Here is a 24,060-nt window from a genome sequence, read left to right as displayed (position 1 = left end):
CAAAAAGAGCCCCCCGCCATATTTAAGCGCCAGCGGGGCTTCCGATGTGAAACCGGATTGACTCCGGATTGGTGGGGGTCTGCCCGCAGCACAGATCTAGGCTGTGATCCCAAACACACTTTCCTAGTATGGGCGTAAGCCCCGTGGGCCACAGCTGGATTTCTTTGCATAGGGTTGAGCTGTGAGCTAGGTATCGCAAAGTTAAATGCGTCTACTCGGGTGTAAAACCACACTGGTCTGCAACAGAAGCTACTTCCGAGTGGGCGTGTTTAAGAGGCTGACAGGGCAACCGTATTCGCAGGCTACTCAGGAGTAAATCCATTGTGTTCGATGTGGCTTACTCCCAGGTAACCGGGTAGAGGACTGCAGCCTATAGGGTTGGTTTTCAAAGCAAATGTGTCTAGAATCGGCGTCTAAAGCTGATTGGAACTTTTAGTGGATTCAGTTCAAACAAATTAGCCCACAGTCGCGTCCGGATTCCTATAGATAAGCATGCATGAGACTGAAATGTTAAATAGGCCGCGGATCGGGATCTCTGAACGCTGGGAAACGGAAGAAAGAGTATAATTGTGGTTTTTTAAAAGAAGGATTTGGGGACTAAGGGACTCACATCCACCACATATTCATTCATTCATGTCTATATCAATATCAATATCACGGATTCCTTAACACATCAAGGTTTTAAAATACCCGCAAAATATAATCGCACGAGGGCGGGCTTTTAAAATATAATTTCTTTCCAGACCTCGTTTGTGTGTGATCTTTTTTTTTAATGATTAAGAAATTAATTTTTAATGTCAATATTAAGATGAGGTGGCATTTCTGGTACGTCTTTCAAGGCATGGAGGATGTAAGCGAGTAATCCCACCGGATGGACTGGGGTTTACTTCCAAGTAAACGTACAGAAACCCAGGCTCTGAAAAGTTCCATCCCCAAACCTATATGGGACCTTCTGTGTAGGGGTCAAGAAAAGTCTGGGGCGATGGGGAGTGGCAAGGAAGGTCTCCATTAGGGCCGAAATCTGTCAAAACACACCGCCGTCTCCACCTCTTTGTCTAACGCCCAGCAAATAGCAAACAGAGGATCTGATGGGTTTTAACTGGGGATGTTGGGTGTTGTTTTGGCACGCTTGTTTGGGTGGATAGACGTCTTTTTCTAGCGGGTCTTCCTTCCTCTGTGCGGTAATGGACACTGGTACTTGCAGGAACCGAGGAGATTTGGGAAGGATCGCTGCTGGTGGGGGAGGCGGAAGAGATCCACCCTTTATTCTCCCAAACGGCTAAGGCTACATGCACTCGATCCTCTGAATCTGTACTGTGAAACGATCCCCCTCCCTCTCTCTGTCTTTCAGTTTGCCTTATTGGCGTTAGTTCCAGACGTTTAATAGAACACGTGTAAACCAAATTCTCTAAGAGTGCCTCCTCAGAAGGTAGTCCATTTGAACTCAATGGGGCTTACCTTCGAGTAATCGTAAGAATGCAGCCTCAAAAAGCTAAGACGAAGGAAGGCTGCGATCCTACTCCCCATGTTTACTGGAGCTGGGAGGAAGCGCCGCTGAACTCACAGTGAGGACTTACCTCCGAGGAACTATCTCAATTTAGCCCGCGCCCGGCTTAATTGAGTTCTGGATCACGGAGTGAGATTCCACTCCACTTCCCTTAACGCTGCAAGGGCGATCCCGATTCTTATGTGTGGTGATCTGTTCAGAGTTCAGGGGTCTCCATAAAAGGCGGATCTACACGGATCCTCATGGATCCTCCACTTTTTTAAAAATAATTCCAACAAATGCAGTGTCAAATCACACCTAGAAAGCACGCCTACAAACTGGACTATAAAAAACGTGGATCCAACACTTTGCCGCGCTGCAGTACCATAAAAACATAGATCCGAGGCACGGATCCTCATGAATTCATATGATTTTTATATTGAAACAAAATAAAAACACCATGCTACTGTAGACCACATCTTAGTCTGTAGGAGGAACCAAAAAAATCACGCATCCACTGTTTCGTGGTGCCGCAATGGCGCAAAAACATGGTTAAAAAACACGGATCCTCATGAATCCTCATGATTTTTGCACTAGATCAGCCCAAACTCACTTTCAAATTACACATCATGTCCAGGGGCACAACATCCACCACAGAAATCACGGATCCATGGCTTCCTGGCCATACCATGGCCCAAAAACGTGGTTTTCAAGAACAGATCCTCATGGATCCTCACACTTTTTGCATTGGGCCAACCCAAACTCACCGTCAAATCACACATCATAGCCAGGGGCACAACCTACACCACAAAAAACTCAGATCCACGCCTGCCTGACCACGCCCTGGCCCAAAAACGTGGTTCCGAAGCACGGATCCTCATGAATCCTTATGATTTTTGCACTAGATCAATCCAAAGTCACCATCAGATCAAAGATCATGGCCATGGGCACAGCCTGCACCACAAAAATCACGGATCCACGGCTTCCTGACCATACCGTGGCCCAAAAACGTGGTTTTGAAGCACGGATCCTCATGGATCCTCACGCTTTTTGCATCGGGCCACCCCAAACTCACCGTCAAATCACACATCATGTCCAGAGGCACAGCCTGCACCACAAAAATCACGGATCCACGGCTTCCTGGCCACTCCAAGGCCCAAAAACGTGGTTTTGAAGCACGGATCCTCATGGATCCTCACGCTTTTTGCATTGGGCCAACCCAAACTCACCGTCAAATCACACATCATGTCCAGGGGCACAGCCTGCACCACAAAAAACTCGGATCCACGGCTTCCTGGCCACTCCAAGGCCCAAAAACGTGGTTTTGAAGCACGGATCCTCATGGATCCTCACGCTTTTTGCATTGGGCCACCCCAAACTCACCGTCAAATCACACATCATGTCCAGAGGCACAGCCTGCACCACAAAAAACTCGGATCCACAGCTTCCTGGCCACTCCATGGCCCAAAAACGTGGTTCCGAAGCACGGATCCTCATGGATGCTCACTCTTTTTGCATCGGGCCAACCCAAACGCACTGTCAAATCACACATCATTCCCAGGGGCACAGCCTGCACCACAAAAAACTCGGCTCCATGGCTTCCTGACCATACCGTGGCCCAAAAACGTGGTTTCGAAGCACGGATCCTCATGGATCCTCACGCTTTTTGCATTGGGCCAACCGAAACTCACCGTCAAATCACACATCATGTCCAGAGGCACAGCCTGCACCGCAAAAATCACGGATCCACGGCTTCCTGACCACTCCATGGCCCAAAAATGTGGTTTTGAAGCACGGATCCTCATGGGTCCTAATGCTTTTTGCATTGGGCCAACCCAAACTCACCGTCAAATCACACATCATGTCCAGGGGCAGCGCCTGCACCACAGAAAACTCGGATCCACGGCTTCCTGGCCACTCCATGGCCCAAAAACGTGGTTCCGAAGCACGGATCCTCATGGATCCTCACTCTTTTTGCATTGGGCCAACCCAAACGCACTGTCAAATCACACATCATTCCCAGGGGCACAGCCTGCACCACAGAAAACTCGGATCCATGGCTTCCTGGCCATTCCAAGGCCCAAAAACGTGGTTTCGAAGCACGGATCCTCATGGATCCTCACGCTTTTTGCATTGGGCCAACCCAAACTCACCGTCAAATCACACATCATTCCCAGGGGCACAGCCTACACCACAAAAAACTCAGATCCACGCCTGCCTGACCATGCCCTGGCCCAAAAACGTGGTTCCGAAGCACGGATCCTCATGGATCCTCACTCTTTTTGCATTGGGCCAACCCAAACTCACTGTCAAATCACACATCATGTCCAGGGGCACAGCCTGCACCACAAAAAACTCGGATCCATGGCTTCCTGACCATACCGTGGCCCAAAAACGTGGTTTTGAAGCACGGATCCTCATGGATCCTAATGCTTTTTGCATTGGGCCAACCCAAACTCACCGTCAAATCACACATCATGTCCAGGGGCAGCGCCTGCACCACAGAAAACTCGGATCCACGGCTTCCTGGCCACTCCATAGCCCAAAAACGTGGTTCCGAAGCACGGATCCTCATGGATCCTCACGCTTTTTGCATTGGGCCACCCCAAACTCACCGTCAAATCACACATCATGTCCAGGGGCACAGCCTGCACCACAAAAAACTCAGATCCACGGCTTCCTGACCATACGGTGGCCCAAAAATGTGGTTTTGAAGCACGGATCCTCAAGGATCCTCACTCTTTTCGCATTGGGGCTCCCCAAACTCACCATCAAATCACACATCATAGCCACGGGCACAACTCACAAATCATGAGTTGCACTACAAAAATCACAAAAATCCCCTTACCTGCACTGTTAATGTCACCACTGCAATATTATTATTAGAGCCGATAGGAGAATATATGACTACCGTATTTTTCGCTCTATAGGACAACTTTCTACCCTCGAAAAATTAAGGGGAAATGTTTGTGCGTCCTATGGAGCGAATGCAGGCTCCTTGGCTTCAGCGATAGCAACACGAAGCCTCTGAAGCGCAGAGGGAGCGCTCCCTCCGCGCTCCAGAGGCTACGCATTGCTTTCGCTGAAGCCTGGAGAGCGAGAGGGGTCGGTGCGCACCGACCCCTCTCGCTGTCCAGGCTTCAGGGATAGCCGCCTGAAGCCTTTGGAGCACAGCGCAAGTTCCTGCTGATCTCCGAAGGCTTGTGGTAAGCCGCCTGAAGCCTGGAGAATGAGAGGGGTCGGTGCACACCGATCCCTCTTGCTCTCCAGGCTTTGCTTCTCTGGAGAGGCACTGCACAATGTTTCCTCTCTGCGCAGCGCCCCTTCAGTGAAGCTGGAGGAGAAATGGAAGGGGCTCCATTTCTCATCCCGCTTCGCTGAAGGGGCGCTGAGCGGAGAGGGGGAGAATTTTTTTCCCCTTGTTCTCCCCCTCCTATGGTTCGGTGCATCCTATAGAGTGTTGGTGGCCTTTCAGCTGATTCCCTGGTGGCCCGCTGGAATGTGGAGTTAACCAGGGCTATTGACTGTTTGGCTCCGAAGCGCCCTCTCCGATTGCATGGAGCCCGGACAGCCCCGTGGTTTTCCACGGATCTGAGGGCAATGAAACAATCGTTGAGACGGCTAGAGCGCCGGTGGCGGATAACTCATTCCGAATCTGACCGGACACAGGTTAGAGCTCAATGTCGAGCCTACCAAGTGGCGATAGCAATGGCGAAGAAGACTTTCTTCACCGCCTCTATAGCATCTACAGAAAATAGTAGCAGGAGACTCTTTCAGGTGGTTTGCAATTTAATGGAACCACCTTTAGCACCGGGGCCTTGTAAAGACCCCAAGACCTCCTGCAACGATTTTTCAAATTTTTATGCAGATAAAGTTGCTCATATTCGGAAGGAGGTAGACACCACCGTGGGAGCAGGGTCGGGGCGAGAGAGTGCTAGAGCCCTGTCTGGTCAAGTTGCATGGAATCAATTTCAATCCGTTACCCCCGAGAATGTGGACAGGCTGCTTGGATGCGTGAAACCAACCACCTGTCTCCTTGATCCTTGCCCATCCTGGCTAATAAAAGCAAGCCGGGAAGGGCTGGGCAATGGGCTCTGCGGGGTGGTGAATGCTTCCCTCTGTGAGGGGGCATTCCCAGACCAGCTGAAAGAGGCGGTCATTAAACCGCTTCTTAAAAAAACATCTTCAGACCCGGCCAGTATGGCCAACTATCGCCCAGCCTCAAATCTTCCATTCTTGGGCAAGGTGATTGAGCGGGTGGTTGCTGAACAACTCCAGGCACGCCTGGAGGATGCAGACCATTTGGATCCCTTCCAATTGGGATTCAGGTCTTCTCATGGGACTGAAACTGCCTTGGTCGCGACAATCGATCATAACATCCTTCTGGACCGTCTAGAGGAGCTGGGAGCTGAGGGCACTGTTATACAGTGGTTCTGCTCCTTCCTCCTGGGCTGTGTCCAGAAAGTTGTGGTGGGGGATGAGTGTTCAGACTTACTTGTGGGGTGCCTCGGGGTTCCGTCCTCCCCTCCATGCTTTTTAACATCTACAGGAAGCTGCTGGGAGAGATCATCAGGGGGTTTGGGCTTGGTGTCCATCAATATGCGGATGATACCCAACTCTACCTCTCTTTCAACTCAGAACCAGTGAAGGTAGTGAAGGTCCTGTGTGAGTGCTTGGAGGCGGTTGGAGGATGGATGGCAGCTAGTGGATTGAGGTTGATTCCTGACAATAATGAAGTTCTGTTCTTGGGGGACAGGGGGTGGGCTGGTGTGAAGGACTCCCTGGTCCAGAATGGGGTAACTGTGCCCCTGAAGGGCCAGGTGCACAGCCTGGGAGTCATTTTGGACTCACAGCTGTCCATGGACGCACAGGTCAATTCTGTATCCAGGGCAGCTGTCTACCAGCTCCATCTGGTACACAGGCTGAGACCCTACCTGCCCGGAGACTGTCTCGCCAGAGTGGTGCATGCTCTAGTTATCTTCCGCTTGGACTACTGCAATGTCCTCTACGTGGGGCTACCTTTGAAGGTGACCCAGAAACTACAACTAATCCAGAACGCAGCAGCTAGTCTGGTGACTGGGAGTGGCCACCAAGACCATATAACACATGTCCTGAAAGACTTACATTGGCTCCCAGTACATTTCTGAGCACAATTCAAAGTGTTGGTGCTGACCTTTAAAGCCCTAAACGGCCTCGATGCAGTATACCTGAAGGAGCATCTCCACGCCCATCATTCTGCCCAGACACTGATGTCCAGCACCAAGGGCCTTCTGGTGGTTCCCTCACTGTGAGAAGCAAAGTGACAAGGAACCAGGCAGAGGGCCTTCTTGGTAGTGGCGCCCGCCCTGTGGAATGTCCTCCCATTAGATGTCAAAGAGATAAACAACTACCTGACATTTAGAAGACATCTGACGACAGCCCTGTTTAGGGACGTTTTTAATGTGTGACTTTTTAATGTATTTTTATTTCATTTTTTGGGAAGCCACCCAGAGTGGCTGGGGAAACCCAGCCAGATGGGCAGGGTACAAATATATTTGTAGTAGTAGTAGTAGTAGTAGTAGTAGTAGTAGTAGTAGTAGTACTTTGTAGGATTTGATAATCTTTATAGGTCTTTTAAATTTCTAATCTATCTATCTATCTATCTATCTATCTATCTATCTATCCCCTCCCCCGTTTCCCTTTCTGTACTTCCTTATCCTTATAAAATTGAATATATATATATATATATTTAAAATTTACGGCTCCACAGTTTTCTGGGTCGCCCCATATTCATTACCCAACCACCTATGCTGCTCATGGCCAGATCACTTTGGGGCACTGCCATGCTGTAAAAAGATTCTCATGAAGCACAGATCCCCATGGATCCTTAGGTTTTTTTATGTTTGGTCACCCTGAAATCACTATCAAATCACACATGATGTATATGACCACAGAACGAACCACAAAAACCACAGAGCACAGCCAAGGAACAAACACTATATTAAATACTTTAATCCTCATGGATCGGCATGATTGTTAAATGGACTCCACCAAATTATATTGTAAGATCACACCAATGTCCATGGAATGACCGAAATACAAACGCTATCTGAAATGGTTCTGCATTAGCAAGAACATTGAAATAAAATGACATTCATATTCATAGCTTCCACTGTGAAGAACTGCACCTGGAAATTTTTGACACTGCTAAACCTCAAGAATGTCCAAGGCAGAGATTGTGATGATCTTACCTGTGAATGTAAATTATCAAACCAACTAGATGGAGACCACCAAAGTAACCATGAAAAACAATCACCTGTCTTGCGTCAATTCAGCTACAAATGGTTTTGGGACAAAAGTTGGTTGCTTTGCAGGGGTAGTAATTATAAATGGAGTTTAACTGCAAGTTTTCTTGAGAACAGATTTTGTCAGTGCAAACTTTGAAATAGGGGGTTTCCAACGTGGTGCCCATGGGAATCATGTTGCCTGCTGACAGCTTTCCTGGAGTCCACCACGTGTTTTTAGAAAAAGAACAGGATTAGTGGTGAATTGTGCCCAGCATGACTTCAGATTGTTCATGGTACATTTGATTGACTACAGGGGCATATGAAGGGGCAGCGGGGTGATGGTGCCCCAGGGTGCCATGCTGGGGGGAGAGTGACAGTAAGGTCGCTGTACTGGCTGCCGCTCTTGTGGCAACTGTACAGGCAGCCCCTCTCGCAGCGACCATATGGGCCATACGGGCAGCTGCTCTCGCGGCGACTGTACAGGCTGCTGCTCGCGTAGCGTCCGTACAGGCAGCTTCTCTCACGGCGGCCGTACAGGCTGTATGGGCATCCGCTCTCCTGGCGACCATACGGGCAACCATGCATGCACAGTCCGTACAGGACATCATCCAGGACTTGTTACCATATTATAGCTGCCACAAAATCTATCGGCATGCCACCAGAACCAGGGAAGCCTTGCCAGTTGCAGCTCACACAGTTGAAGTGAAATAAAAGACAGAAGAGTAGATCGGGAAGAAAGTTCCCCAGACTGCAGGAAAAGATAACATTAGCTCCAGCATCTGATTCAGTGCAGGCTGCTGAGGGGTTTGACTCCTTAAGATCACCAGCTGACTATGAGACACCTGGAAAGCACTCAGCCTCAGATGACCTCCACTCCAAAAGGTGGGAAAGAGGATTTGACAGTGACCGATATTGATTATTTTGATAGCAGCCCCATATTTTCAACACAAAGTGAGAAGTGTTTGGACAAATCACTGATTTGTACATCAGTTCCCCCATGGCACAACTGTACCTTCCCCACACTCAGTCTACAAACCATGGGACTTTGGTCCAGTTGGCAACATCTGTGTGTATGACTATGACATAAACACACTGAAAGGATCAAACTGGATAAATGATCGCATAATAGATGCCTTTCTTGCCTCCAGGGTGATCATGGCCAAAGAGCTAGGTCACAATGGAACAATTTTCTCACTTACCGTACTTGCCACTTCATGCAGATATGTCAAAGATTGCCAGTGCAAGCTCTGAAGAACTGTTTGAGATTTGGAGTGCTAAAGAAAGATGTTTTGATTATTCCAGTAAATGACAGAGAAGTCCACTGGAAACTGATAGTAATCATTTTTAAAAGGAAGACCATGCTCTATCTAGATTCCAAACATGGATTGAACCACTCTGTGATTGATGCAATAACATCCTTCTTAGCACGTCTGTATGAGATGGATTCAAAATATCCCTATAGTTTTGCGGCTGATCATTTTTTGCACCAACTGATATACCCAGGCAAGGTACCGTAATTCCAGTGACTACGGTCCTTTCACATGTACCATTGCCCATCTGATTGCTTCTGCTGCCCAATTACAGTTCATACAAAAGGATATGGCTGCCATTAGACCCTGGATTGCAAAAGAAATAATACAGTACTGTGGGAAAACCTATTTTGAAGGACAAGACAAATATTTTCAAGTGGAAATTGATGCTGTTCCTCCCAAGAAGAGACAAATCTTGAACGAGAGTTACATTACTGTGTCTCGATCATGCCCAGAGGGATGGAAGGATACACTAACCTATTGCTCAGATATCCTTGTTTGAAGGCTGCTGGTCACTATGTTTCTTGAAGGAAGGGTGCAGGAGGCCCAGTGGTGACCTAACTATGGCTTACTGTGAAGGAAACTGCAAGGACTGGTACCACTGCTTTCGCATAGGCATTGATTCAAAAGATCTTCCAGAGGTTTTTGTGTGTCCAGACTGTCAATCCACTGTGGCCAAATAGATTTTGAAACTGCGAACTGTCATATTCCACAGGTTGGTATAATACAGCAAAATCCAAACATATAGTTTTCATCATCATGGCAGGGATGGTCCTTTTCCATAGAATTCTTATTTATGGAGTTAGTTTTTATATCCTGCTTTTCTCTACTTGAAGGAGTCTCAAAGTGGCTAAAAATCTCCTTTCCCTTCCACCCCCACAACAGACACCTTGTGAGGTAGGTGGGGCTGAGGGAGTTCAGAGAGAAGTGTGACTGGCCCAAGGTCACCCAGCAGCTGCATGTGGAGGAGCGGGGAAGCGAACCCAGCTCACCAGATTAGAGTCCACCGCTCTTAACTACTACACCACAGAAACGTATCTCTTAAAACTCTGGAGCAAGCTGTTCAGTTCAGCCTCATAGTGATACTGATTTGTGGAGGGAAGGTTGGTGATGAGCAAGATCTGTTCCCATTTCCCAACGCAGAGACCATAGAGCAGTTTCTTTTGGGGGCTGAACCTGCAGAGTGTTTCTGTTCAGAATTTCCATGGCAGAAATTGGCTAAGTGCCTTTATAAACATTCAGCTTCTCAAATCGAACCCCATCATGAAACTTTCCGGTGTAGCTGTTGGAGGTGGAGGGCAGAGAAGGTGCTAGTCCTTACCTCCCTCCTCCCAGCCCCATGATCAGTTGCCCAATGGGCTGAATTTCAGGGCTTTTGCATGTAAAGGGCAAGCTTGTTCTTTACTTGTTTAGACTCTTTAAACTTGGAAACAGATATTTGGCTCCATGACCAAAATGACCAAAAGGGTCACCTTCTAGAGGACTGGAAAGATCATAATTGTACTTCCCCTACCCTCAGCCCTAACTCCGTTGAGTATTTTTTGTTATGAGACTGAGTGTTTGGGGCTGATGCTGTAGCATTCTTATCTGGGGGCTTGGTGGAAAAACAGAAAAGTGACCCTCACCTAACTCTCCAATGCCCTTCAACAAGAATGCTGTAGGAAATATTGCTAAGCCCAAAGGGAGGCAAGAATTTGCTTCAGCTCACCTTTTTAATGGCAGAGCAAAAGCTATGCGTGTGTCATTCTCAATCAGTCTACTTTCAGGACTGATTTTAGAACCCTCTTATATCAGACCACATGGTCACTGGAGGTGGCCCCATCATGCAAACATGACTATCCACACAGGGACCATCTATTTTTGTTTTTTCCCCTGATACTGGATTTTAAGTTACAGTTACATCTTTTAAAACAGCTGTCAGTATATCACACTGTATTCCACTTGCCTTCCAAAGGAACACGTGGCTCTCCCCACATAGCGGGTTAGGTTGAGACTGCTGATCCAAAGTAATCAGTAATTTTTACGGTAATTACAATCCTACTTTCCCTTACTTCAGTAAGGCCTTTGAAAAGGTCCCCCATGATATTATTGCAAAACAACTAGTAAAATGTGGGCTAGACAAAGCTACTGTTAGGTGGATTTGTAATTGGTTGATGGGCTGAACCCAAAGAGTGCTCATCAGTGGCTCACCTTCATCCTGGAAAAAAATGACTACTGGGGTTCCACAAGGTTCTGTCCTGGGCCTGGTGCTATTCAATATTTTTATAAATGATTTGGATGATGGAATAGAGGGTGTGCTAATCAAATTTGCAAATGACTGCAAACTGGGAGGGGTTGCTAATACACCAGAGGACAGGGTCAGAATTCAAAATGACCTGAATAGCCTAGAGAGCTGGGCCAAAACCAACAATATGGAGTTCAATAGGGAGAAATGTAAGGTACTGCACCTGGATAGAAAAAATGAAATGCACAGGTGGGGGACACTTGGCTTGACAACAGTACCTGTGAAAGGGATCTGGGAGTCTTAGTCGACCACAAGCTGAATATGAGTCAACAGTGTGATGTGGCAGCTAAGAATGCCAATGCAATTCTGGGCTGCATCAATAGGAGTATAGTGTCTAGATCAAGTGAAGGAATGCTACCACACTATTCTGGTTGGTTGGTCAGACCACACCTGAAATACTGTGTCCAGTTGAAGAAGGATATTGTCAAGTTGGAGCATGTCCAGAGGAGGGTGACCAAAATGTAAAAGGTCTGGAATTCAAGCACTATGAGGAGAGACTTAGGGAGCTGGATTTGTTTAATCTAGAGAAGAGAAGATTAAGGAGTGACATGATAGCCATGTTTAAATATTTGATGGGATGTCATGTTGAAGAGGGAGCAAGCTTGTTTTCTGCTGTTCTAGAGACTAGGATGCAGAATAATGGATTCAAAATATAGGAGAAGAGATTCCACCTGGGCGTGGTAATCCAGTCAGGGGAAAAGGGAGGCATACTATGTTTAGGGCACCGTTTCCAGCCCCTTCCCCTTTTCGGGGTGAGCATAGTGGATCCTAAAAAGGGCTGCTCAGTCATGGATACAGCTGCTGAGCTGCTCAACGGCCTCATTCCTTGAGTCAGAACGACTGACCGCCCATGTGTCGGTTCATGACTAGGGGCTTCACATTCTTGCCACAGTAGCCATTTAGTGATGGCCATGGGGGGAGGGTTTGGGGGGGTTGGGTTTGGTTTTTGGAAGACGCCTGTGCGTGAATTTGTTTTATGTGTGTAGATTAGTGCACGCTGACCAACGCACAGTCTTCGCAGTAGGGCTCTGTTCTGATGGCATGAGTAGTCACGACAAACTGGTGGATCCTATCTGCTGCAGCCTTCATCCGCCTTCAGAGCCGTTGTAACACACTGCTTGTTATCACCCGCCTGTTCTGCCGTTGAGGACTTCTTGGATCATTCTTTTTCTAACTCCTTCCCTGTTATGTACTAAGCTTGGATCCTAGAACAATAGGCAAGTAGGATCCTAGAATGCAAGAACTGATTGGCTTGCAAGAAAAGAACATTCAGGCTCCAGGAGGGAAGCAGAATCAGCCAATCAGATGGGACTCATTGTGTAAATAATGTATATAAAAGCCTGAGGTTTGGGGGGAAATTCAATCACTGTTTTACAAGCTGCAATAAAGAGCATGAAATCACTACAGGACTCTGAGCATATTTAATTTTCTTTGACCTTACCACCTTGGGTGACCCTGCTGGGAGTACGAGATTCCCAATGGCTTCACTCACAAGGGTCATAGGAATGTGCAAGCCCACTCACCATGACAAGTGAGAGAACTGAGATAGATTGCACCGAGCCCTGGTTCTCATTAGACAAAGCGTTCCACCAAAAAGGCTCTGGCTCTGGTTGAGGACAGCTGGATATGTTTTGGGCCAGGGACCACCAGTACGTTGCTGTTAGATGAGCGTCACACTCATGGGGGGTGTATTGGAAGATAATTCCCACAGATAAGAAAGGTCACAGACTGTTTAGGGCTTTAAAGATTAGCACCAAAACATTGAACCTGATTCGATACTCCACCTGGAGCCAATCCAGCTGATGAACAACCAACTGAATGTGGGCTCTCCACAAAGTCCAAGTAAGAACTCATGCATCTGCATTTTAGACCATTTGGAGTTTCTGGAGCAGTCTCAAGGGTAGCCCTGCATATCTATCTCTCTCACTCACTCTCTCTCTATCACATTTATACCCTGCACTCCCCGGCTCAGGTGTACAGCAAGTTAAAGTAGTCTAGTCTGCAGGTGACCACAGCATGGATCACCATGGCTAGGTTGGAAAGGGACAGGTACGGTACCAATCTCCTAACCTGACATAGATTCAAAAATTCCAGTTTGGCTACATTTGTGACCAATGCCTCCAAAGAGACAGAAGCATCCAGGATCACACCGGAACTCCTGATAGCGGCTACAGGTGACTATTCCGCCCCATTAAGAGCTGGGAGCTGGCAAACCAAACTGAAATTATTCTGGCCCAGCCATTGGACGCCCATCTTTAATGGATAGAGATTCAGCTGACTCCGTTTCCTCCATCCCAGCACACCCACCTAAAAATTGGCCAATATATCCAGGGTAGCATCTGGCAGAAGATCCATGATGTTTGTGGTCAGATCTGTGGTTATGTACAAGATATTTGAATAAAGGGTGAATTTGGGGTTCCCCAATGCAAAAAGTGTGATGATCCATGAGGATCCGTGCTTCAAAACCACGTTTTTGAGCCATGGAGTGGCCAGGAAGCTGTGGATCCGTGTTTTTTGTGGTGCAGGCTGTGCCCATGGCCATGATGTGTGATTTGACGGTGAGTTTGGGTTGGCCAATGGAAAATGCGTGAGGATCCATAAGGATCCATGCTTTGAAATCACGTTTTGGAGCCACGGTATGGCCAGGAACCCGTGGATCCGAGTTTTTTGTGGTGCAAGCTGTGTCCCATGGCATGAAGTGTGATTTGACAGTGATTTAGGGATGGCCCAGTGCAAAAAGTGTGAGGATCCACGAGGATCCGTGCTTCAAAACTAAATTTTTGGGCTATGGTGTCGCCAGGAAGCCATGGATCCGTGATTTTTGTGGTGCAGGTTGTGCCCTCGCCATGATGTGTGATTTGATGGTGAGTTTGGGCTGATCTAGTGCAAAAAGCGTGAGAATCAATGAGGATCCGTGCTTCAAAACCATGTTTTTGGTCCACGGTGTTGCCAGGAAGCCGTGGATCCGAGTTTTTTGTTGTGCAGGCTGTGCCCCTTGGTATGATATGTAATTTGACAGTGAGTTTGGGTTGGCCCAATGCAAAAAGCATGAGGATCCATGAGGATCCGTGCTTCAAAACCACGTTTTTGGGCCATGGAGTGGCCAGGAAGCCGTGGATCTCGGTTTTTGTGGTGCAGGCTGTGCCCCTGGCCATGATGTGTGATTTGACGGTGAATTTGGGCTGATCTAGTGCAAAAAGCATGAGCATCCATGAGGATCCGTGGTTCAAAACCATGTTTTTGGGCCACGGTATGACCAGGAAGCCGTGGATCCGTGATTTTTGTGGTGGATTCTGTGCCCCTGGCCATGATGCTTGATCTGATGGTGATTTTGGGCTGGTCTTGTGCAAAAATCAACAGGATCCATGAGGATCCATGCTTCGGAACCACGTTTTTGGGCCACGGTATGGCCAGGCAGGCGTGGATCCGAGTTTTTTGTGGTGTAGGCTGTGCCCCTTGGTATGATATGTGATTTGACAGTGGGTTTGGGTTGGCCCAATGCAAAAAGCGTGAGGATCCATGAGGATCCGTGCTTCAAAACCACGTTTTTGGGCCACGGTATGGCCAGGAAGCCATGGATCCATGATTTTTGTGGTGCAGGCTGTGCCCCTGGACATGATGTGTGATTTAACGGTGTGTTTCGGTTGGCCCAATGCGAAAAGTGTGAGGATCCATGAGGATCCGTGCTTCAAAACCACGTTTTTGGGCAGTGGTTTGAACAGGAAGCTGTGGATCCTAGATTTCTTTGGTGCAAGTTGTATCCCTGGACATGATGTGTGATTTGACAGTGAGTTTGGGGTGGCCCAATGCAAAAAGTGTGAGGATCCATGAGGATCCGTGGTTCAGAACCACGTTTTTGGGCCACAGTATGGCCAGGAAGCCGTGGATCTGTGATTTTTGTGGTGGATGCTGTGCCCCTGGCCATGAAGTTTGATCTGATGATGACTTTGGGCTGATCTTGTGCAAAAATCATGAAGATCCATGGGAATCCATGCTTCAAAACCACGTTTTTGGGCCAAGGTATGGCCAGGCAGGCATGCATCCGAGTTTTTTGTGGTGGATGTTGTGCCCCTGGCCATGATATGTGATTTGACAGTGCGTTTGGGTTGGCCCAATGCAAAAAGCGTGAGGATCCATGAGGATCCGTGCTTCGGAACCACGTTTTTGGGCCATGGAGTGGCCAGGCAGGCGTGGATCTGAGTTTTTTGTGGTGCAGGCTGTGCCCCTGGGAATGATGTGTGATTTGACGGTGAGTTTGGGGTGGCCCAATGCAAAAAGCGTGAGGATCCATGAGGATCCGTGCTTCGGAACCACATTTTTGGGCCATGGAGTGGCCAGGCAGGCGTGGATCTGAGTTTTTTGTGGTGCAGGCTGTGCCCCTGGGAATGATGTGTGATTTGACGGTGAGTTTGGGGTGGCCCAATGCAAAAAGCGTGAGGATCCATGAGGATCCGTGCTTTGGAACCACGTTTTTGGGCCATGCAGTGGCCAGGAAGCCGTGGATCCGAATTTTTTGTGGTGCAGGCTGTGCCCCTGGACATGATGTGTGATTTAACGGTGAGTTTGGGGTGGCCCAATGCAAAAAGCGTGAGGATCCATGAGGATCCGTGCTTCGGAACCACGTTTTTGGGCCTTGGAATGGCCAGGAAGCCGTGGATCCGAGTTTTCTGTGGTGCAGGCACTGCCCCTGGACATGATGTGTGATTTGACGGTGAGTTTGGGCTGATCTAGTGCAAAAAGCGTGAGGATCCATGAGGATCCGTGCTTCAAAACCACGTTTTTGGGCCACGGTATGGTCAGGAAGCCGTGGAGCCGTGATTTTTGTGGTGCAGGCTGTGCCTCTGGACATGATGTGTGATTTGATGGTGAGTTTGGGGTGGCCCAATGCAAAAAGCGTGAGGATCCATGAGGATCTGTGGTTCGAAACCACGTTTTTGGGCCACGGTTTCGCCAGGAAGTCGTGGATCTGTGATTTTTGTGTTGCATGCTGTGCCCATGGCCATGATGTTTGATCTGATGGTGACTTTGGGCTGATCTAGTGCAAAAATCATGAGGATTCATGAGGATCCATGCTTCGGAACCACGTTTTTGGGCCAGGGCGTAGCCAGGCAGGTGTGGATCTGAGTTTTTTGTGGTGTAGGCTGTGCCCCTTACTATGATATGTGATTTGACGGTGAGTTTGGGTTGGCCCGATGCAGAAAGCGTGTGGATCCATGAAGATCCGTGCTTCAAAACCACGTTTTTGGGCCACGGTTTCGCCAGGAAGCCGTGGATCCGTGATTTTTGTGGTGGATGCTGTGCCCATGGCCATGATCTTTGATCTGATGGTGACTTTGGGCTGATCTAGTGGAAAAATCATGAGGATCCATGAGGATCCGTGTTTTTTAACCATGTTTTTGCGCCCCTGCGCCCCCCCGAAACAGTGGATGCGTGATTTTTTTGATGCTTTCTACAGAGTAAGACATGGTCTACAATATCATGGTGGTTTTATTTAATTTGAATGAAAAAATCATATGAATTCATGAGGATCCGTGTAGATCCGCCTTTTACCTTTTTCCAGAGTTCAGCTAGGCAGCGATTTAAGCGCGCCGCCGAACTAGAGGATATGGAAATTAAGTGTGGTGGAAATCCCAGGTAAATGTGTCTCTCTTGGTCTGGAATGTGGGCTCCTGAGGATTCATCCGGATGAAACCGGTTTAAATCCAGATTCCTCAACTTGAATGTGTTGTGGATGAGAAGTGTCTCTCCCCCGCCCCGGGTGCCACGAGGAAATTGACTCTCCATCCCCCGACACTGAAGCAATCTGCCGCAACAACTTCACTGCCCGGTGAATTCGGAGCGCAACGGATTCGGTCCTGCTCCGCTTAAACCGTCCCGACCCTAACCACGCGCGCAGCTCCAAAGTAACTCCCTGGTGTTTTTAAAGGGGCTTACTCCGGAGTAAGAGGGCAGAGGGTCGCCTCCAAGTTCTGCCTTGGAAGCAAATCCAAAAAGGAGCCTTTGAAAGCAAAGAGTTGCGTTTCGGGGACCCGTGTACTCCGCCTCAACGAGGTCGTGCGGCTCTCTCACATACACACTTAAGCCGGCTGCTGTTCGGCGCGAGCATTTCCTTCCGCTCACACATAATAAAATAAAAAAGATTGCATCCAAACGCCAACCTAGCGATGATTTAGTCGGGTAAAAGCAGAGATCGTTTGAACGATGACTGGAACGTTCCGCCGTGGGGGGCGAGCGGGCGTGGGGTGAAATGGGGGGAGAGAAATAAAGATTCGCCCCCCCCTTCAGATCACACCGGTTCTTCAATGGATGTCTCGCCTTGGCTGAAAGTTCCTGAATTCCTCCGATTTTGTTGAAATGTAAAACAAGAGGGTTGGCTTGCCGGGGGTGGGGGCGGCGGCGGAGGAGGAGGAGGGACAGTCCTTTGAAAATGATTATTAATAGAGCGGGAAAGCGACTCTTAACATTGAGCAGGAGCCTGATGCTGGTGTTTGGGAGCGATAAAACAGATATAATAAATATTTATTTATTTATTTATTTATTTATTTATTTATTTATTTATTTATTTCGGGTGGGGGGGTGATAAGCACACCCGCTCCCACATGCAAGGAAAAGATCGACAACTCGGGTCTTTATAACGACCCAATCCTACTTTTCCCCATAATTTATAGGTGGATTTCCTCCCCCCCCCTCCTTCTTCTTTTAAAGCATTTTAGTGGCTCCTTCTACCCAGGGAGTGAAGTCCGGACAGGTTGTTATAGCTACCCTGAGCCACAGGGGTCCCCCCTGTCTATTTAAACCCCCTAAATCTTCCTTTCCCCTTTTCTTCTTCTCCGCCCCCCCCCTTTTTCTTAAACCAAGCCCCCTCTCTACTTCCCATCCTCCCCACCCCTCCGGGGACTGGTGGGCCAACATGTCCTTAATGAGTATTAAAACACTATCTCTTCGCAATTAGCTCATTCCTTCGCCTGGCTTGCTGGATTGACGCACAGCGCAGAAGGAGCTGGAGAAGCCCCGGCAATTTCCCCTTTGGCGATAAGTGCTGATTGGGTCTCTCGCTCAAGCAAGCCTGCTCCAAACTTTTTTCTTCTTCTCCCTCCTCTCTCCCCTGCTAAATGTTTGCCTTTAGTGTCTCTTGGCTGCGAGAAGAGGGATTTCCCCCCCTTTAAAAAACCCACCTCTCCGATATTTATTTTTTTCTTATTTATTGTTTTCGTCTTCTTTGAGAGAGAAGACGAGAAAGAAGATAATTTCTATATAGATATTTATATATACCTATATACACCGATAGATAGATAGATATATACAGGGAGAACTAGCTACCTGCTTGGGCTGGGTTGGCTTTTAATTTTTTCTGGGGGGTGGGGGTATTTTCTCCGCCCCCCTCCCCTGCACCCAAGAAGAGAAAGTTGGACGTTTTGCTGGTTTTAGAGGGGGCAGATATAAAAAGGCTTTTTTTGCCAACTTTTGGGGGGCGAGATGGCCCTTTTGGGATATTTCCTGTTTCTTTGTGGGTTGACCCAAGGTCTCTCAAGCTATCCCATCTGGTGGTAAGTTGACTTTCTTATTGATTGATTATTTTTGGGGGGGCGGTAGGGTGAACCCCTTTTTCTCCCTCTAGCGCTCGCTTTTCAAAGAGGTGTTAGATCCTTCCCGTTCCCGAATATGTTGAATGTGGAGGGAAAAGAGATTGTGGTTCCTAAAAGGGTTTTTTTAAGAACGCACTCCCCAGCCCCTGTCGAAAGTCTTTTTATTTATTTAAGCTGTATGTTTATTTTGACTGTGTTAGCCCTGATCTACCGTTCTCCTACTGTAATTTTTTTTTTTTAAAAAAAAACCCAAAACCTGAAAAGGTGGGGAGGGGGTGAGAGAGAGAGAGAAGAGATCAGAGTTGCTGGGTTGTGTTTTTTTTTAAAAAAAACTTGCTTTGATCCTCTCCTGCCAAGAACAAAAGGTACTGAGTGAATTAAACAGATAATGATACAAGTCGACACGAGTTTTTCAAGGTGATTTTAAGCTAGTCATGTGGAAGGAGAGGAGGAGGAAAGCAAACGCTCTCCCGACAAGAGGAATATATATATGTGCAAAATAATGTGTACGTGTGTGTTTTAAAAGCGCGAGCAAAATATTGTACAAGCGCGCAAAAGATTTTTTTTTTTCGTGGCGACGGAGATGGACTTGCCTTCCCCTTGGTAAGGTGGGAGCCTCCCCGCCCGCTTCTTAAATAACAACAAAAAACAACAACCGACAATCATGGGATCTTGAAACTTGGAACGAAATTCCTAAATATTGTGCCTGGATGAAATTCTGTCAACATGTGGGTGCCAGGACCTGCGTCAATGCTCCCTCTTTCCGTAGAACTGAGAGGTGTGTGTCTGTAGATACCTATCGCCAAAATATTCACAGATTTTCCTTGGTGTCTACAGTAGCTGCAGGCAGATGCAGTGGGGACAGGGCATCATCGACACCCCCTCTATTCCTCTATTCCGATTTGAGACAGTGAAGGTTCTTTAAGCACTCAGTGCAGAGATATGGACTCTGTATCTAGAGCCCTAACTGCCCGGCGTCCTCTCTCCTTCGGTATATCAGAGATGGTCCTACTTGGGTTCTTAGGCTATTCGATCCCTCTTTTACGCCTGGGTCGAGGCGCCTTTCGGATCCGGCTCTTCCTCCAAGGAAACGGCTGAGAGCCTTGTGCGACTCGCTGGTTCAGTCTGGGGAGTCCTCAACTCCTGGAAAATGATCCCCTTTTCTCTCTTTCTGTCCGGGGGAGCCGCGCCAGGCTGCACAGAGACTGTAGGCGGCGGCGTTTGAAATTGACCAGTCTCGAACTAAAGACTTCGGGAAGGGAGGCGAAATTGACTGGGGCTTGCGCGGGTGTCCGGAAGGCAAAGCCTCTTTTTTTCTCTCCACCCCACCCCGCCCCCGTCCCGCAACCATTCCCAATGATTCCTGGAAGCAAAGAGAAACGCGACCCAAGAAGGAAATCTGATTGAGGGTGGTGGCGAAAGGTTAGGCAAAGATTAGGGTTTCGTGGGGGGAAAGGATTGCCCTCGGAATGGAGAAACCATCAAGACTCTTAAATGAATGGCTGTCAGACGCTCGCTTCCTCCATCAAAGCGCAGAGCGCTCGCCCAGTTGGTGTTAATGTTTCTGATAAAAAGTCTGGGAAAGGTAACTGGGGAAGGCTAGCGACGCTGCGCCCTGCCCCTTTAAGAGCTCGGATTTGGGGCTTTTTGCGGCCAAATGTGAAGGGACTAAGGGAGAGAGAGACTTGGAGAGAGGGAGAGGAGAGTTAGGCGCGCGGGCGTGTTGCGGCACATCAGCCCGATCAGCGGTAATTACAGACTCCAGGGAGTCGGGAAGGAGGAAGGAGGCGGCGGCGGCGGCGGCGAAGCCACCGCGGTCGTTCGCGGGCTTCAGCCGGGCGAAAAGTGCGCCCCCGAGCCGAGCGCCGCAGGAGCGAACCCGAGAGAAGGCTTCGAAGTGGGGCGGGTAGCGCTCTTCGCCGGCCGGGGCACGCATTCCCACGAGCGCAGAGGGAATCGAGGCCTTGGCGAGCGCTGCAAGTTCTTACTAGAGGCTGGGGGCGTTCCTGGAATTTTAATAGCCCTCCGCCACCCCCATCCCCGGAGGTATTGCCGGAGCGCCACCGACTAGCAAGCTGCAGAGCCGAGTCTTGTGTCGAGTCGCCCCGCAGGCAACCCCACACACGCACGTGCTCCCGGCAGAGGCTCCGCTGGAGCAGTTGGTGCACTCGGTAGAATAAAGCGGCGTAAGGGTTCACGGACTGGGACATTTTAGGCAGCCGTGGGGATGAGGAGGAAGGGGAATGGCCCGCACGACCGTCGTCCCGCCGGCAAATTTCCTTGCACATCGAAAAACAGCACCGTCTTCGGAAGTACAAGAAAAGGGTGTGTGTAAGAGGGAGAGAGCGCAAACCGAGCGTGCAAACTTCCCCACCGCCCAAGTGGTGCAGTCCGGGGTTAGCTTCACCACTTGCTCGCAGCTTGCGCATAAAAAGGCCCTCTGTGCGCAAATCCACCTGCCTGTTTGTAGCCCAGATGCCCTTTCTTAAAATGTTAAAAAGTGTGTAAAAGGTCTAAACTAAAGGCAGTTGGTTTACACGTACATGGATGGTTTCCTGGTTTCTCAGTGTTCTGCTTCTGGGGATAACCTTTAGGACATTTAAAAAAATTAAATTAGATTTGGATCTCATGAGTGATGCCTTGTGTCAATATAGGCAGGCGTGAGCATTGGCGAAGACGGTTTTTGCAGAGCATCTATGCACATCGTATTAAAATATTAAGCCCGGCTGCTGTCTGAAACACAGGACAATATAAGGAATGGATGTTCATTTCGTTGGGGTGATCTAAAGACAGAAGAAGGTTGATGCACTCGATCAATCTCTTTTTTTATGCGGTCATAAAGCCGAACAAGCTGATACTCTAGCAAAAGTCTGTGTAGGGAAGACAGGAAGAGCTTCTGCTGGTGTACAAAAACGCAATTTCCCTTGCACACACTTTAAAAAAAAAGCCGATGTAGTCTCCTTAAGCCACCTTGCTTTTTAAAATCCACAGGAAAGGACAAAACTGGCATCTCGTTTATGTGTTTGTACTCACCACTCGCCTTTATGTCAAAATGCGGGGCGGAGAACTAGGGTCACCCAGATTCCCAGAGGAAACAGAAGGGAGTTAAGACAGTTTCTTGAGAGTAATTCAGTACTTAGGTGTACAATGAATTACTGCTTCTACAGCTCTATGTATGTGTGTAGGACAGTGGCAGATTGAAGCACACTTGACTTGCACGTTCAGTTTTCATTGAAAACAACAGACCATTCCTTGCAAGTAACCGTGTTTATGAGGATCAGTTTACAAAGGCTCCTTTTATAGCAGGTCCGAAAGTGGTTACAGAATTTTGAGGGCTTTTTATACATTGTTTGTGTGTGTGTTTTAGAGGCACGGATAAAGCAATTTGAAAGAAGCGGCTCCCTTTACTAGCAGTGCAATCCTTTACATGTCTACTCAGAAGTAAATCCATTGAATTCAATAGGAATTGCTCCCGGGTTAGTAAGCATATGATTGCAGCCTAAATGATCAGCAATATGTGCGAGATTGCAAATACGACTTCGACCCAAAATCCAAAATACTGTACTTAAAAAATCGCTTACAAACATTCCCTCCCCCCTTCGGAAAGAATTCCAAAGAATATTCGTTTTTTCCCCCATTCCTTAAAGAACGATATTTAATTAAGATATAGGAAACTGGGTGGGCAGGGGGAAGGAGGGAGAATCTCTCCTTTTAGAAAATAAGATCGATTAAGACTGCAATCCTATAGCCAATGGGGCTTGCTTCTGAGTAGACCCATAAAGGAACGCGCTGCGGGGGGAAAGTAGCAAGGCGGGCGTGTGAAGAGGGAACGCGGTTGAGGAAAAGGCCACCGTGTCTGTCAAGCGCGTTTGTTTTGTCTGGACTCCTATAATGTACACGTCTCTGAACATACATTCTCTCTCTCTCTCTCTCTCTCTCTCTCTCTCTCTCTCTCTCTCTCTCTCTCTCACGTTTTCTTTCGGGGGGGGGGAGGCGGGCGTCGTCGACGGCAGAATTCCCCAAATAGTTCAGGTATGACAGAGGGCACAAGATAATAAAATGTAAATATTAAATCCTTGATAAGACAGGTTACCTCGCACACCTGGGCTGCAAGCAACATGGGGGGAGGGAAAGCAAGTAGCTACGCATTTATTCAAATTCGAAGAAAGCCCCAATAAGCGAAGCCCTTCAATTTCACTATAAATGCCCCCCCAACCCTATGGAAAGCGACAAGGAAGAAGAGGGCAATTTCCTTATATTTTCGCTCAACCCGCCCCCTATCGCGCCCTAAAAAATATAGGTTACGACCCTACGCACACTTATCTAGGAGTAAGTGTCTTTGAACTCAGTGGGCTTACTTCTGAGTAGGAATGGCTAGACTTGCACTTGCAAGTCAAGACCAGAATCTTCTGTGCAAGCGTGATCTTCACAGGACAATCCTAATCAGATTTATTCAGAAGGAAATCTTTCGGATCCTGGGATTTATTTTCCAGATAAATATGTTCAGAACTGCAGCTTCTGTTTCTTAAGGCGGGGGTTCAAACCTGCCTGGAAATGATACTCGCTGTCTTTGCTCCCAGTCTGCAAATGAGATGGCAGTGTTTAGTCGGCAAGCGCTCTACACATGCTCAAAGGCACTAAAATCAGATTGAAATGCTGAAGTCAAAGTTTATTTTATACTCCTCGCCGTTCAAAACAGGTTACATAGCGAACAATTTATATTAAGCATCTCCGCCATGCCACCAAACACGCACTGTATTAATTTTATTTATGGGGGTAGAGAGCTCTGAAATCTTAACTAGTGTTCTTCCAAACTGGGGTGGTTGGGGTATCGTGGCGAAGCTCTCCATCAAGGTATAAACCAGCGAAATAGGTGCCCCAGTTTACGGTCTGCCTGGAAGCCTTAGTACATTTGCACCTTTTCACACGTGACGTCTGTTTGCTTGTTTAAAATCGCGTGCGTTGCAAATGCAAACCCATTGTCAACAAAAACATACATTTTAGAATCTTTTCACACCCTATGCTAAAAGTGACTTTGAAGCTCTGCTATTTGTGGCACGTGTGGATGTTGTTAATCCGAGCAAGAAAGTTGAGTGGTTGTATCGAAGCTATACACTGTAGCCAAGAT

At 48.0% G+C, this 24,060-nt stretch overlaps 1 protein-coding gene across 1 annotated transcript in view; it reads left to right on the top strand.

Moving 5' to 3' along the window:
- Positions 1-18,317: 18,317 nt before the first annotated feature.
- WNT3A (Wnt family member 3A) overlaps positions 18,318-24,060 on the top strand; it is a 91,644-nt gene continuing 85,901 nt past the window's right edge. The window contains exon 1 of the mRNA XM_081163868.1: positions 18,318-18,893. Coding sequence (XP_081019994.1) covers positions 18,823-18,893 — 71 coding nt within the window. The 5' untranslated portion in view covers positions 18,318-18,822. The remainder of the gene's footprint in view (positions 18,894-24,060) is intronic.

This window comes from Podarcis bocagei (assembly GCF_964188305.1).
Source record: "Podarcis bocagei genome assembly, chromosome: 12".
NCBI lineage: Eukaryota > Metazoa > Chordata > Lepidosauria > Squamata > Lacertidae > Podarcis > Podarcis bocagei.
This window is presented reverse-complemented; position numbering and strand designations above follow the sequence as displayed.